This window comes from Gorilla gorilla, chromosome 15 (assembly GCF_029281585.2).
Source record: "Gorilla gorilla gorilla isolate KB3781 chromosome 15, NHGRI_mGorGor1-v2.1_pri, whole genome shotgun sequence".
In the NCBI taxonomy this organism is placed as follows: Eukaryota; Metazoa; Chordata; class Mammalia; order Primates; family Hominidae; genus Gorilla; species Gorilla gorilla.
In genome coordinates this window covers 67,171,859-67,187,342 of record NC_073239.2, presented here as the reverse complement: position 1 = coordinate 67,187,342, position 15,484 = coordinate 67,171,859, and the positions used below count along the sequence as shown (strand labels likewise).

Here is a 15,484-nt window from a genome sequence, read left to right as displayed (position 1 = left end):
CTCACAAAATCTGATGGTTTTATAAGGGCCTTTTCCCACTTTTGCTCAGCACTTCTCCTTGCTGCCACTATGTGAAGAAGGACATGTTTGCTTCCCCTCCCACCATGATTGTAAAGTTTCCTGAGGCCTCCCCAGCCCTGTGGAATTGTGAGTTGTTTAAACCTCTTTCCTTTACAAATTACCCAGTATTGGGTATGTCTTTATTGGCAGCGTGAGAACAGACCAATACGGTAAATGCAGAGAAATTATTTGAGTCAAATGCTTATATAATAAAATACTGCATTCCTTATATATATATATGAGGAACCATACTTGTAGTACTATACATCCTGCATTTTTCATTTTGCAGCATATCTTAGATAATGTTCCACAGAGGCCTGGTTATTTTAAAATAACTTTATAGGTTCCACTGTATGGATTTACTATTATTTATTGAACTAGTCCCCTATTCCTACTGATGATTATTTAAACTGTTTATTTCTAGGGCATTTTTTGTTTTGTTTTACTTCTGGTGTAATAAACAACACTGCAATGAATAACCTTGTCTCTAAGTGACTTCATATAAGAGCAAGTATATCTACAGGACATATTCCTAGAATTTGCTAGGTCAAAGAGAAACTTTGATATTATCTAGTTCCCCTTGACAGAAGTTAAAACAATTTATAGTCCTAATACACTTACAATATATTAGAATGCTTGTTTCCTCATATCTTCACCATCATAGTGTGTAATCAAACTTTTTCATCTGTGCTATTCTAATAGGTGAAAAATGATAACAGTATAACCCCCAAAAGAGGATTATCTTTTTCTCCACATCCTCAACAGCATTTGTTATTACCTGTCTTTTGGATATAGGCCATTTTGACTGGGGTGAGATGATATCTTATTGTAGTTTTGATCTGCATTTCTCTAATGATCAATGATGTTGAGCACCTTGTCATATCCCATTTGCCATTTGCATGTCTTCTTTTTTCTTTTTTTGTTTTAAATTTTTTAAAAAGCTTTTTTGTAGAGATGGGGTCTCATTATGTTGCCCAGGCTCGTCTTCAATTCCTGGGCTCAAGGGATCCTCCTGCCTCGGCCTCCCAAAGTGCTGGGATTACAGGTGTTGAGCCACTGTGCCTGGCCCCTTTGTTTTTCTTATTGAATGTTAGCCTTTTAATTTGTAGGAGCTCTTTTATATTTTACCGAAATTAACTACAAAAATGAATTGCACCAGCTTGGGCAACATGGTGAGACCCTGTCTCTACCAAAAATACAAAAAATTCGCCAGGCATGGTGACACATGCCTTTGATTCCAGCTACTCGGGAGGCTGAAGTGGGAGGATCACTTGAGCCCAGGAGGCGGAGGTTGCAGTGACCCAAGATCATGCCACTGCAATCCAGCCTGAGTTAGAGTAAGACCCCATCTCAAACAAACAAACAAACAAAAAACCCACAAAAATGAGTTGCTGCTATTTTTTCCAGTTTGTCATTTTCCTTTTGGCTTATCTGGTGATTTTTTTTGCCTTTTTTTTTTTTCTTTTTTAAAGAGACAAGGTCTCACTGTGTTGCCCAGGCTGGTCTTCAACTCCTGGCCTCAAGCTATGCTTCTACCTCGGCCACTGGAGTTGTTGGGATTACAGGCATGTACCACCATGCCCGGCTCATACATTTATAAAAATTGAATTTATCAGTCTTTTAGATCTTGTGTCATAGTGAAAGTGTCTTTTTCTGTTCTGAGGTTATAAATGAATCATTGTATGGTTTTATTGTTTACATTTAAATCTTTAACATATCTGGAGTTTTTGCTAGTGTATTGTATAGGGTATGGATCCAACATTTTTTCTAGATAGCCCATTCGTCTGAATGAGAAACTTTTTTTTTTTGAGACGGAGTCTTGCTCTTGTTGCCCAGGCTAGAGTGCAATGGCGTGATCTAGCTCACCACAACCTCCACCTCCCGGGTTCAAGCGATTCTCCTGACTCAGCCTCCCGTGTAGCTAAGAATTATAGGCATGCGCCACCTTGCCCAACTAGTTTTGTATTTTTAGTAGAGAGGGGGTTTTTCCATGTTGGTCAGGCTGGTCTCAAACTCCCGACCTCAGGTGATCCACCCGCCTCGGCCTCCCAAAGTGCTGGAATTACAGGTGTGAGCCACCTCGCCCGGCCCTGAATGGGAAACTTTTTACTGCTGTCATTCTTGGACTATCCTCCACATGCACGTGGATCATATTTCTGTTTGCTCAGCCCAGAGATCAGAACTCAGATGCCTGTAGAGACTAGGCAAGTTACATAAAAGGGTGATGAAGAGTGCCAGGTGGGAAGTATAGCCAACTGGAAATGGATGGCATATTTTTATAAAGAGGGCAGCCACTACCCGGTGCCTGCTGATTACTCTCTTGCACGAATGCAGTAGGTCCCAGTGTTGCCAGATCTTTGTCAAGAGAAGCTGAAAATATACATTTTTATATGAAGCCTCTTGATTTTAAAATGTTAACAATTAAATTTAAATACAGCCTTAGCTAAACAAAATATGTCTTCAGGCCTGACTTGGCCCAGAAAAGCCTTCTGATATTCCTGGCCAAGAATGAGATTTCTAACAAGTTTACTCTCCTATGAGTAAAGAGAACATACATGGTCTAGTAGTTTGACAGCACAGTAGTTTATAGGTGGAGTCTGGGAACAGGAGAGAAAAGTAAGGACCCTCTATATAAGCCAAAGTCTTCACTCTCACAGACTGAAACATTAATGGGAGAAATACAAGCATTTTACCATCCCACCTTTTATCCCAAGTACATGTGAATGGATATGGCCATTTATTAGAGGATGTTCTTGATTTAGTGGATACTTTAGTGGATTAGAAAAATAATCTTATTTTCCAACTCTGCCATTCTGATTTTGCCCAAATGAAAAAGTGGTGCATGTTTTGGGGAGAATAATTGCTCAGCTACTGATGCCGGAACTGAATTGTAGTACTGACTTATTTTTTGTACCCTGTTCGTCTTTTCCCTTTCTCACTGCTGGTGGCTAGGGACAGGGAGTAGAATATCTTCTTTACAACCTGTTAAAAGTAATGTGCTCAGCCTCTTTAGTGGGATGAAATTTGTGGTAATGATAAAGTTACCAGAGCCTATGCCTCTTTGGAATGAAAAGCTTGTCAGGATCTTTTCTGGGTGGCTAATGAGTGTTTCCTAGACGCCGATCCAGGTTTTGTAGGACCTGAAGCCTACACAATTTGGATGACACGATTAAGAAAACAATTCGAAAATATCTTTTGAAAGTTTTGTAAAAACGATATGATTTTGTGAACGCACAGGGGCCCGTGCAAGTGAAGGACCTTTCAATTCAAGCTTGATCAACGTCACTGTCATCTGCCCCTTCTGACCCTACCACCAGGCTAAGGGCTTTCCACGCCTCATCTCTCGGTCCCCACACCATCACCCTAAGAAATAGTTACTATATCTCCTAACGATATATTATATATAGTACATACTTTGTGTAAACATACGGTACTCATGAAAACAAGCCACGTAGAGCACAAATACGTTAAATATCCTGTCCAGCCCGAATGCCCCTTTCTCTCCACGTCCCTATACAGCCTCCCACGACGGTAGTCCTGGGGCTCCAGCGCTACAAGAGTGGCACCGAGTCCGGATTGTCTTAAGCAGGTCGAGAGGAGGGAGCATATGGGTAAAAAGCAGTCAAACTGAAGAGTCTGGAGCGGCCCCCAGCACAGCCTCGGAAAAAGCGGACTCCCCCGGGGCCCCAGGCCCCGCACCCCCGCGCCGGGCTGGCGCCTCTGCCTGCTCCGCGGCGCGCATGCTCCGTGTTAGGCCTCTTGGGCTATTCGGGATAATGAGCGCCGGGCCGAGGGGGCGGGCCGAGCCTCGGCTGCTGGGACCCAGGGCTCAGTGGCGACCCCAAGGCACTGTGCGCTGCTGCTAAAGGGGCAGCAGCGGCGGCCAGCGCTGTGCGCGCCATAGCGAGGCTCGCTCGCCCGACGCGCACTCCGGGTCGGTCCCCAGAGCTCTGTGGAGGTGACTCGAGTGGGCAGGGCCGGGCGGCGCTGTCGGCTGGGAGGGCGGGGAGGAGGCGATGAGGAGACGAGCAGCCGCCGCCGCCGCCGCCGCTGCTCACCGCCCGCCGCGGCCGTAGCGGGAGTCGGGGCGGGGCTGGGCCAGCTGTACCCCTGCCGGGCCGCGAACCCAGACAAAGGAGGAGGAGCCGCCCCAGAAGCGGGCCAGCGCCGCCGGGAAAGGAGGTCGCCGCCCGGGGTCGCCCGGGCTCGCGGGTCGCCGCGCTTCCTCTGCGGGCGCTGCGGGAGGCGAGGGCCGCCTCGGCGGAGGAAGCCGACCCCGGGGTCTCCGCCAGCCCGCCGGCGCCGCCTCCGAGCCGCCTCGGCCGTAGCCTCGGCCCGGGCGGGAGGCGGCGGCCGCCGGCGAGGCGAGGCGGCCCGCGCCCTGCCTGTCAGGCCACCGGCCCGGCCCGCGGGCTGCCCCCGATGCGGAGGCGCTGTCGCCGGGGCCATGCAGCAGGCGCCGCAGCCTTACGAGTTCTTCAGCGAGGAGAACAGTCCGAAATGGCGGGGACTGTTGGTCTCGGCCCTGCGGAAGGTCAGTGTTAGGGCCGGGGCGGCCGGCGGGTGGCCCGTGGCCCCCCGAGCTTCTAACGGGGAGCAGGTCGTCCCTCCCACAGGGCTCGAGTCCCCGGGGCCGAGCCGTTTCTCGTTGGCTGGCGATGGGGGGCTCACAATTGCCTGTTGCATTCTGAAGGACGTTTCTCAAGTTTTGTTTTTTTTTTTTTGCCTGGTCCCGGAAGGAAGGTTTTGTTATGATCATAAAACTGGATTTCATGTTGCAGTCATTTCGTCAGGCAACTTCCGCCGTTGACCAATTTGTTGTCCTCAGGCTGGAATCGGGCAAGAGAAAGTCCCGCTGGTATTTAGACAGTTTCTAAAACAAAAGCACATTCTCAGGCCGGGTAATTACTTTTAATTAAGTTCTTTGGGAGTGTTCCCTCTAGGCGGTTTGCTTGTCAAGGGTATCCACTTATGAGGCAATGGTTTTTTGTAATATGGATGTTTCACATGTGTGAAATGTCAGTGAGTCATAATATTCTTATTCATTTTACAGTTCTCAAGGTAAATTTAAAGCGCCTTCCCACTTCCTGCAAACAGTGTCTTACCTGTTTACAAGAGATTACCCTTAGAAAATTTGGTCAGTGTCTTCAGTGTCTTCACGACCAAATTGCGATTTAGGACTTGAAATCATTTTAAGGAACAAAAAAGGGGCAACTCCTGCAAATCAGTCTTTCACGTTTGGGTGCATTGCTAGGGTGCATCTTTCCTGTAGATGGTGGCGGTCTTCCTCTGTGAATTTAGGTAGTAACCATACGATCATTTTTATAATAAATCCTTTTGTAAGATCAAGACATTTAAAGACTGTGAATAGGTGCGTGATCAGCTGTCATGCCTGTTGAGCAGGGGCTTTCTTTCTTTGCCGTTAATGCAGACTTAGTGTCTTCTGCCTTTTGTGCAAAATAACCAAGAATACATTCTAAAATAATAAGGAAAAAATAAAGATTAATTTAAAAGACTATACTTGGAAAATATATCCTCAGACATTAAATTTCTATAAATGAAAGGAAGTAGTGTATTTTAAAGTTAAAGACATTTTCCTCATGCGATGAGAGTTGCAGATTTTCCATTATTTTCATAATTCTTACAAGGAAGTATTGCTTTCCTCAGGGCAAACGCTAAGTCGTATCTTTTTAAAGAACCTGGCAGAAATGACTAGTGGCAGCTAGACAGTTATTCCATTGGTATACCAAGTGCTAAAGTATTAAATTGACCTTACTTCCATGTGCAGCCCAATTCTGTAAGGAGAGGGAAAGAAATGAAAAGTGTGCTGAGTGGTGATAATGAACTCTGGCCTGAATTAAAAGCAAAGGGGGAAATGCCTAGATAGTAATTAGCCCTTTGACCACAGACAAGTGTGAGTGCAGTAATCAGGTAGGCCTGTATTGTTGGCAATGTGACGCAGGTATATACCCATTTATAACTTTCTGGTAGCAAATAGTATATGAGTGTGTGTTGCATAACTTGTTCAATAGGTAGCTTTGATTCTAATAATCCTTTATGTCCAGAAACAGATTTATGTTTTCTTTTTCTTCAAATAGAGACAGGGTTATGCTATGTTGCCCAGGCTGGTCTTGAACTTCTGGCCTCAGGCAGTCCGCCCACCTCTGCCTTCCAAACTGTTGGGATTACAGGCATAAACCACCTCGCACCAGACCCAGATTTTTTTTTTTTTTTTTCAAGTTAGGCTGGAGAAGCCAAGATTAGCATCCAATCCTAGTCCATTGCTTTGGTGCTATTACTTTGCATTTATATTGTGCTTGTTTTCCTGGAACTCAGGTGCCTTGTAGATACTATGTTATATTCCACAGTTCTAGTATGTTCTTTATGAAATAAATACATCTAAGAAAATTTGGTCTTTTGAGGTGAATTCAGAAAACATTTTCTATTAACTTACTGTTGTGATAGAATTGAAGTACATTCGTATGGAAAATTTTTTTATATTTTTGGAAAAATTTTGGTAAAAGTAATTAAGATTATGTCCACTTTTGTGGTATTTAGGACATTGCAACTTGTAGGTCTGTAGTGCCTGCTAAGAGCTGTAGCTCTTAGGGAGCTAAAGGTTCACTCTTTCTTTGCAGGAAGTTTTAAATTCTGGTATGCATCAGCCACCTTGTCTTTGTAAAATGAGAATTTCTACCATTTTGGGGGAGTCTCTGTCTTCACATTCAGAGCATCTAGAACTTAGCATCCTTCCTCTAGCTGACCAGATAGTTACAAAGACAACTAGGATTAGATTGGAATATCTCTCTCCTTCAATTGGTGTTGCCATTGTACATGTGGTGTATTCTAGCTTCATTAATTCACTTAACCATTATTGAACACATTTTACATACTTGACATGATGCGGGATCCTAAGAGTACAAAGTTAAAATAAAGGCCCCTCCAAAGATGTATACCATCTAAACCAAAAATTCTAAAATTTGAGGTTTTGCTTTATGTAAATGAGAGCGGTTCTGAGCTCAGAGTTCAGTAAGGGATATTTGTGTGTCTGTGAAAGCAGCAATGTAGCTGACTTGGCTCTGTCAGTTTAGTCCACTTGGACATCTTGGTGGAACCTGCAAAACTGTTAGAACGTAATTTTCAGAAAGGTAAAGTCGTCACTTCCATGCAAATGTAAATGAACATGTATCAATTATTTTGATTCAGCCCATTGATGAGGGAACTAGTAAGATGTTAAAGTCACTTAATATGAAAATTTGAGGAGGTATTTATAGGCAATTTAATAAGGGAATATTAAGACTGTTGGGTTACATACAGAATTAGTTAATACCCTACAAGAAACATAAAAGAGTAGGCTTTGGGTTATCTTTTCCTCTGGCTAAAAATTACTTGCATCTCAGTGGGCGTGGTGGCTCACACCTGTAATCCAGCACTCTGGGAGGCTGAGGCTGGTGGATCAACTGAGTTTAGGAGTTCGTGACCAGCCTGGCCAGCATGGTGAAACCCCGTCTCTACTAAAAAATACCAAAAATTAGCTGGGTGTGGTGGTGTGTGCCTGTAATCCCAGCTACTCAGGAGGCTGAGGCAGGAGAATCACTTGAACCTGCTAGGCGGAGGTTGCAGTGAGCCGAGATCGCACCACTGCACTCCATCCTGGGCGACAGAGCGAGACTCCATCTCAAAAAAAAAAAAAAAAAATTACTTGCATCTCTATCTGCCGAAAAGCTGTAACTTAATCTTATAGATGTGTAAAATAGTAGAAATTAATAAAAGATTCAAGCATAGCACTGTACTGAAACACAGCCAGTATTCTTTTGCTTATTTTCCAGTTTTGGCTAACATAGCACTGTACTGAAACACAGCCAGTATTCTTTTGCTTATTTTCCAGTTTTGGCTAGTTTTTATGAAAACTGGATATCTATGTCTATATCCATGTATATATCCATGTATACCCATATATAGATCCATATATATATGTATTTGACAAAGTCACCATTGTCAACATTGAAAATTCAAGGGATTTTTAAAAAAGCAATCTCAAGTATTCATTGCATTACATAGAAACACAGAGATGGGCTGGGCGCAGTGGCTTATGCCTGTAATCCCATTTGGGAGGCCAAGGCGGGCAGATTACCTGAGGTCAGGAGATCGAGACCATGCTGGCTAACACGGTGAAACCCCACCTCTACTAAAAATACAAAAAAAAAAAAAAAAAAAAAAAATTAGCCGGGCGTAGTGACGGACGCCTGTAGTCCCAGCTACTCGGGAGGCTGAGGCAGGAGAATGGCATGAACCCAGAAGGTGGAGCTTGCAGTTGAGCCGAGATTGCGCCACTGCACTCCAGCCTGGGCGATGGAGTAAGACTCTGTCTCAAAAAAAAAAAAAAAAAAAAACAAAATTAGCGAAGTGTGGTGGTGCATGCCTGTGATCCCAGCTACTCGGGAGGCTGAGGCAGAGAATCTCTTGAACATGGGAGGCAGAGGTTACAGTGGGCTGAGATCGCACCACTGCACTCCGGCCTGGGCGACAGAGCGAGACTCTGTCTCAAACAAAAAAAAAAAAAAAGAAAGAAAGAAAGAAAAAGAAACAGAGAGATAGACAAATAGATTTATGGAAAAATAATTTTGGGAATAGAAATGTGGTGTTCTTTAGCTTTTTGCTTGTTCTTAAACTTTTAAAATAGAACCTCACCTAGATCATTTAAAAACAGAGAGCTACAAAGCAGAGTGAAATGACACTACTAATGGATAATGCATGGATTGTTAACATTACTGCTAAATTATGTATCTTCCCTAAAGGAGCCTAGAACATAATTGCCTTCACCACTGCTCCCCAAGATCATTGAAGCTATTGTGTTACTTGGGGAAAAAAGAGCATGGTGTATATTTGTAAATGCAGTTTATTACCTGTGTCGTTGAAATCCCCTGGTACTATATGCATGTGTTATTTGATTATATGTTGAGATAAATCAGCATTCTTCATATGGGAAATATGCCTCAAAATCATTTTATCAGATTTTACAGTCCCTGATATTTATTTTGTAGATGTCTTTTCTGTAAGGTGTTTTTCACCAGGCTAGCCATAGAAAAGAGTATGGCTGTTTTCTTGCCAGCTGTAGTTATAAATGTCAGAGAAAGCTAGAAAGAACTGGTTGAATTACTTTGTTCCTGAGTCCAGTTAGATTCAGGTTAAATATCGACCTCCCCACCCTGTGACAATTTGCTCTTAGATATCTAAAAGGCAAGAGGTGTGAGAGAATGTCTGGGTTAATTAATAGCAGTCTACGGCAAGGAAAAAGATCGGTAGGGGCTTTGATTTAAAAATGGTTTTGTGAAGTTCTACTGAGATCCTAATGTTTCTGCATTTGTACAAATGTCTCTTGGAAGTTTGTTTTAGAAGATGGCACTGGATCTTTCCTGAGGCCCACAAGAAAAGTACAGGGTGATCTGAGAAAATATAACTGGTGTCATTGATATATGAGAGTCAAAGAAGACTTTAAGCAAGCAACATTTGTGCTTCTTTCTGGATTATATATTCAAATATAGTAATATTACTGTCTCCAGGCTGGTCTTGAACTCCTGGGCTCAAGCGATCCTCCCACCTTGGCCTCCAAAAATGCTGGGATTACAGGTGTAAGCTACCTCGCCTGGCTGCAGACACTGTTCTTGATACGGAAGATGTAGCAGAGCCCCTGCTGTTATAAAGCTTGTGTTCTAAGTGGCTGTGGCAGAGAGACAGACAATAAGGAAGTAAACAATTATCTGAAAGATCAGTAGAATTAACAAGAAAAAAAAAGGGCGGGGGGGAAGGATTTGAGGCTGAGGGGAAAGTAAGAACATGATTTGTTTGTTTGTTTGTTTTGAATAGGTCTCAGATTCTGAATTTAATGACTTATTTTAAAAAACAAGAAGAATAAGTGGATGAAGCTAGTATGGTAGACTGTAGGTACACTGAGTTAAGGTCTCTGCCTGAGAATAGGAAGTCCTGTTAGGTTCTCATTTACATAGCAAAGTAATTAGATTAACTTGATCAGAATTGCTTTTTGAAAAGATTACTTCAAGTCAAAGCCAAAAACTAATAAGAGATCCTGTGATTTTTGTGACATGAGCCTGTTCTGGAATTCCTAAAGCCGCTGAATGTAACAGTAGAACTCGAGGGAGTCATTTGGAATTATTCCAAACTAATAATGACCCAAACTGACCCGAAGAGTTCAGCCAGAACTAGATGAGCAGTAGGAATGTACTTTAACTTGCTGTACTTGGCTCCCTGTCAGCAATGATTAAGTAGCCTTCTATTTTTGGTTTAATTTTGGTGTGGTATATTTGGAGCAATAATATTCCATTAAAGTGTTTTATGCTGAGTATTCAAAGCATTACCTGTGTTACCCCTTGACATAAATCAACTATATGTCTTTTGTGTTAACCATGGACTCTCTTTCAAGGGAACAGTAGTTTGATTATATCCTGCATATTTGAATCAAGAGGAATTTTAATGTAACTAGTGGATTTAGCGTTATCTCATGTTAAAAATTAACAACCAAAAATTATTTTCTTCCATGGGCCAGGTGCAGTAGCTCATGCCTGTAATCCTCGTACTTTGGGAGGCTGAGATGGGAGGATTGCTTGAGGCCAGGAGTTCAAGACCAACCTGGCCAACACAGCGAGACCCCATGTCCATAAAAAATTATTTTCTTCTTTTACATAAGAATATATGCTAGTACAAAGTTTTTTCAAATGGATAAAGTATTACACATTCACATTTTAACATGTAGAAGTGAAGCAACAAGATGAAAATAATACCAAGATCTAGATATAAGGACTAGTATTAGCTCTTCTAAGTAAAGTTTTCTGTACTCCAGTTTTCTTCTTCATTAGGTCATTTTGTAAACTCAAACACTATTTCTCTCTCTCTCTCTCTTTTTTTTTGCTTGTTTTTGACAGGGTTTTGCTCTGCTACGCAGGCTGGAGTACAGTGGCATGATCATAGCTCACTGCAGCCTCCAACTCCTGGGCTCAAATGATCCTCCCACTATAGCCTCCTGAGTAGCTGGGACTACAGGCATGTGCCACTACACCCAGCTAATTTTCTTATTTTTTTGTGGAGACAAGGTCTTGCTATGTCCTCTGGCTGGTCTCAAATTCCTGGACTCAAGTGATCCTCCAGCCTTGGCCTCCCAAAGTTCTGGGATTACAGGAGTGAGCCACCTGCCTGCCAAAAACTACTTCTTACATACAAAGTATATTATAGTTCTTTCTTAATTGACCTATTAGCAGCATTTGACAGTTGATCTCTTCTTTTTTTGAAATCCTTTCTTCATTTGGCTTCCAGAAGAACATCAAGCTTTCAGGGATTTTTTTTCTCTGAATATTCCTTCTAGTTTCCCTTCCCTTGATTCCTCCTCATCTTTCTGTGACCACATCCTTCTGACCTCCCCAGAGCCCATTTATATATATATGTGTGTGTATATGTGTTTGTGTGTGTGTGTGTGTGTGTGTGTGTGTGTATATATATATTTATTTATTTATTTATTTTTTCCTGAGACGTACGTCTTGCTCTGTCACCCAGGCTGGAGTGCAGTGGTGCGATCTTGGCTTACTGCAACCTCTGCCTCCCAGGCTCAACCAATTCTCCTGCCTCAGCCTCCCGAGTAGCTGGGATTACAGGCGCGCACCACCACGTCTGGTTAAATTTTTTTTTTTTTGTATTTTTAGTAGAAATGGGGTTTCACCCTGTTGGCCAGGCTGGCCTTGAACTCCTGACCTTGTGATCTGCCCGCCTCGGCCCCCCAAGTGTTGGGATTACAGGCGTGAGCCACTGCGCCTGGCCAATTTTTAGACTTCTATTTCTATTAACACATACTCCTTTGGAGATGCCATCCTGCCTCATTGCTTCACGTATAATCTAAATCTGATAATTACCAAATTTACATTTCTGGCTCAGACCTCTTTCTTAAACATGAATATTCAACTCTTTTTTTGAGACAGGGCCGCACTCTATCACCCAGGATGGAGTGCAGTGGCAAGATCACAGCTCACTATAGCCTTAACCTCCTGGGCTCAATGATCCTCCCACCTCACCCCCCCTGCCGCCCCCATATAGCTGGGACTACAGGTGTGTGCCACCACACCCAGCTAATTTTTTGTTTGTTTGTTTGTTTGTTTTAGATGGAGTCTCGCTTTTTTGCCAGGCTGGGGTGTAGTGGTGCAATCTTGGCTCACTGCAACCTCCACCTCTCAGGTTCAAGTGATTCTCCTGCCTCAGCCTCCCGAGTAGCTGGGACTACAGGCGTGTGCCACCACGCCCAGGTAATTTTTTTGTATTTTTAGTAGAGACGGGGTTTCACCATGTTGGCCAGGATGGTCTCAATCTGTTGACCTCGTCATCTGCCCACCCCGGCCTCCCAAAGTACTGGGATTACAGGGATGAGCCACCACGCCCAGGCCCAATTTTTAAAAAACTTTTTGTAGAGACAGGGTCTTACTGTGTTCCATAAACTGGTCTCCAACTCCTGGGCCCAAACATTCCTCCTCCCTCAGCCTCCAAAGTGTTTGGGTTACAGGCATGAAGCACCACACCCGGCCAACTTTTTACTTGATATTTCCACAGAGGCATCTCAACCAACACTGTATCCTTTTCTTCCCCTGCAAACTTGTTTCTTTTGTAGTGGTTAACATATCAATAAATGGCTACTCCATCCTTCCGGTTGCTCAAACTAAAAATCTTAAGTTATTCTTGAATATTGTCTTTTTTTATACCACACATCTAATTTGTCAGCACATCCTTTTAGCTCTACTTCAAACTATAACTATATTTAGTTACCGTTTTATACTTTTTGACTTTTACCACCTGGAACCAAGTCATCATCACCAATCTCCTGGAATATTGAAATATCTTTTCAACTGGTGTCTGATCATCTGCTCTTGTCCTATTTAGTTTCTTTTTCTCCCCAAACACAAAGAGATAAGTGAGATCATTTCACTCCTTTGTTCAAAACCCTCTCAGTGCTTCTCAGAATAAAAGTTTAAAAAGTCCTCCCAAAGGTTTACTAGGCCCTCTGCAGTCTAGGGCTGCCCCACCTCCCGCTTTTACCTTTCTGACCTCTTTAATATTGTCCGTTGTTTGTTCTGCTTCTGCCCCATACTGGCTTTCTTGTTTCTATAACGTAGACATGTTTTAGTCTTAGGACTTTTGTACTTGCTGAATTTTCTACCTGAAACACCCTTCCCTCAGATAATCACGTGGCTGGCCCTTTTACCTCCTTTAGGTCTTTATAGTCAGACATCATTTTCTTGGAGAGATTTTCTCTTACAGCCTATCTAAAACTGCTACATCCTCCTGCTTCCCAGACAGTCCCACATCAGTGTTCACAGTATTTTTTCCCATAAACTTGTATCTCCAATATAAATGATGTATCCAGTTCTCAAGCCAGAAACCTAGTCATCATTCTTCCCCTCTTTCTCATGCCAGGCTAACATGTATTCATCACTGAATCTACTTGATTCTTTCTCCTAAATTAGGAGTTTTCTAACTTTTTTTGCTGTGTATCCCCAAAAGAATTTTGAAAAACTTGCACATTTTTATGCTGACATCTAGAAATTTTCATTTTACATTTAAATAATTGCAGTAGATGTAATTTCATATGTGTTATAAATACTGATGTTTTAAGGAAAAACAGTTTCATCAGTCTTTTAAATGTGCTGAATGGAATTTAAATACCAAAATAATTTGATATCCACCATCATTTTTAAAAAATACACATGAAAAGTGTGTCTTTAAAAGTTGGAAATTTTACATTGTCCTTTTTTTCTCTGTGACCTTTTTTCATTATATTTCCCCTACATAATTCTAATATAATATTTTTAGATTTAAGTCTTTAATCGCACTTTTTTATTTATACTTCTTTACAACAACAAAAAAGTCTACATATTGAATTTAAAAGGATTTTCCCTACAACCGTAAAGCTTTAAGACCTGTCTTTTGAACTGAATTATTATTATTATTATTATTATTATCATTATTAAAGTCTCATTCTGTCACCCAGGCTGGAGTACAGTGGCATGATCATGGCTCACTGCAGCTTCAACCTCCCAGGCTCAAGCAATCCTCCCATTTCAGCCTCCTGAGTAGCTAGGACTGCAGGCACATGCCACCACACTTGGCTAATTTTTTAAAAATCTTAAAGATGCTTTCTTTTTATTTTCATGGGCCTGTCCCCTCAGGAGGATGTATTTTTCGACTAGGCTAGAGGATGGAAGAGGCAAGATACTTAAATGAAAATATTTGTAATTATCTCTTTGTTTAGTGTCTAGGATTTATTTATTGCACTTCAGAGCAACATGTATCCTATAGAGAATTTCAAGATAAGTGAGAGATCTGCCTTTCTTAGTAAAATGAGAGGGCAACTGTGAAAAGAGGTATAAAAGGAGACCCTGCTTTACTCACTGTGTGCAGGCACCTTGTCAGGCAGATCTTCTTTAGGAAAGAGTACATATGGCTGTTTAGAAGGTGTCCTGACAGACGTGGGTGTTTGGCCTGGGAATTTATTAAACATAAGTGAATGAAACAAATTTAATAGTGATCTTTTCCCAGTTCACAGGGGAAAAAAAGCAATTATTTTTTCAATTTTATTTTTCTTCCATAAATTAGAAAAAAAAATCTTTGTTTTCTGCTGCAATTTACTTGCTAGTGAGTAGTGAAAGATTGTAAAATAAATGAACGAATGATCATGGAGGTTTTAAAGGGAAAATGGCTTTTAATACTTTTTGGTTTTTTTCTTAGAAACATGTTCGTGTAGTTTGATTTTAAGTTTTAAAGTCATTACTAGCATTGTCCCTGCTGTGATAGAATATGAGTCTTAAAATTTCACGTTCTGCAAAGAACACTGATTTCCAAATGATCTGCCACTGGAACAAATTGGGAACCATTTTTCTAGCCTATATTGTCTTGGGTTTACAAGCAAATGACCTGCCTTTATGGGAAGGTGCTTCTGGGTCATAGGCCATTCAAAGAAAACTTTGATGACAAAAATTTTTGCTTCAGCTAATCTTTTTTACATATTTGATTATATTATGGTAAGCTCTCACCTAATATTAAGTAGAAATAGCTTCTTGGCCTGTACTTATCTGCATTTTAAATAAACTTACATTGTGAAAGCCTGCTGAAAGTACCTAACTAAGAGCATGGACTCTGAGAATTATTAATGGACAGCGGGAGGAATAGAGAAACGTAAGAGAGGGAATTCCTTCATTTATAATGTTGTATGAGAACCAGGTCTCCAGATACATTTCCAGTGAAATGAAAACAAATTTTATGGAGTTTAAATTTTTTTCCAGTATCCAGATAATTTCAGTGAGGCCAAGAGATCTGTTTGCTGCTGTGAATCTATTTAACAAGTATTTACTGAGTGCTTTCTTTATGCAGGGTC

The 15,484-nt window shown here is 41.7% G+C and overlaps 1 protein-coding gene across 3 annotated transcripts in view; it reads left to right on the top strand.

Moving 5' to 3' along the window:
- Positions 1-4,211: 4,211 nt before the first annotated feature.
- Positions 4,212-15,484, top strand: part of SOS2 (SOS Ras/Rho guanine nucleotide exchange factor 2) — a 113,834-nt gene continuing 102,561 nt past the window's right edge. The window contains exon 1 of one of the 3 annotated variants that reach the window (XM_031001824.3): positions 4,212-4,594. In XM_031001824.3, the coding sequence (XP_030857684.1) occupies positions 4,508-4,594 (87 nt within the window). In that variant the 5' untranslated portion in view covers positions 4,212-4,507. Of the gene's footprint in view, positions 4,595-4,655; positions 4,962-12,209; positions 12,366-15,484 lie in introns of those variants that run through there. The other 2 variants (XM_055361453.2, XM_055361452.2) reach the window with 2 other exon arrangements.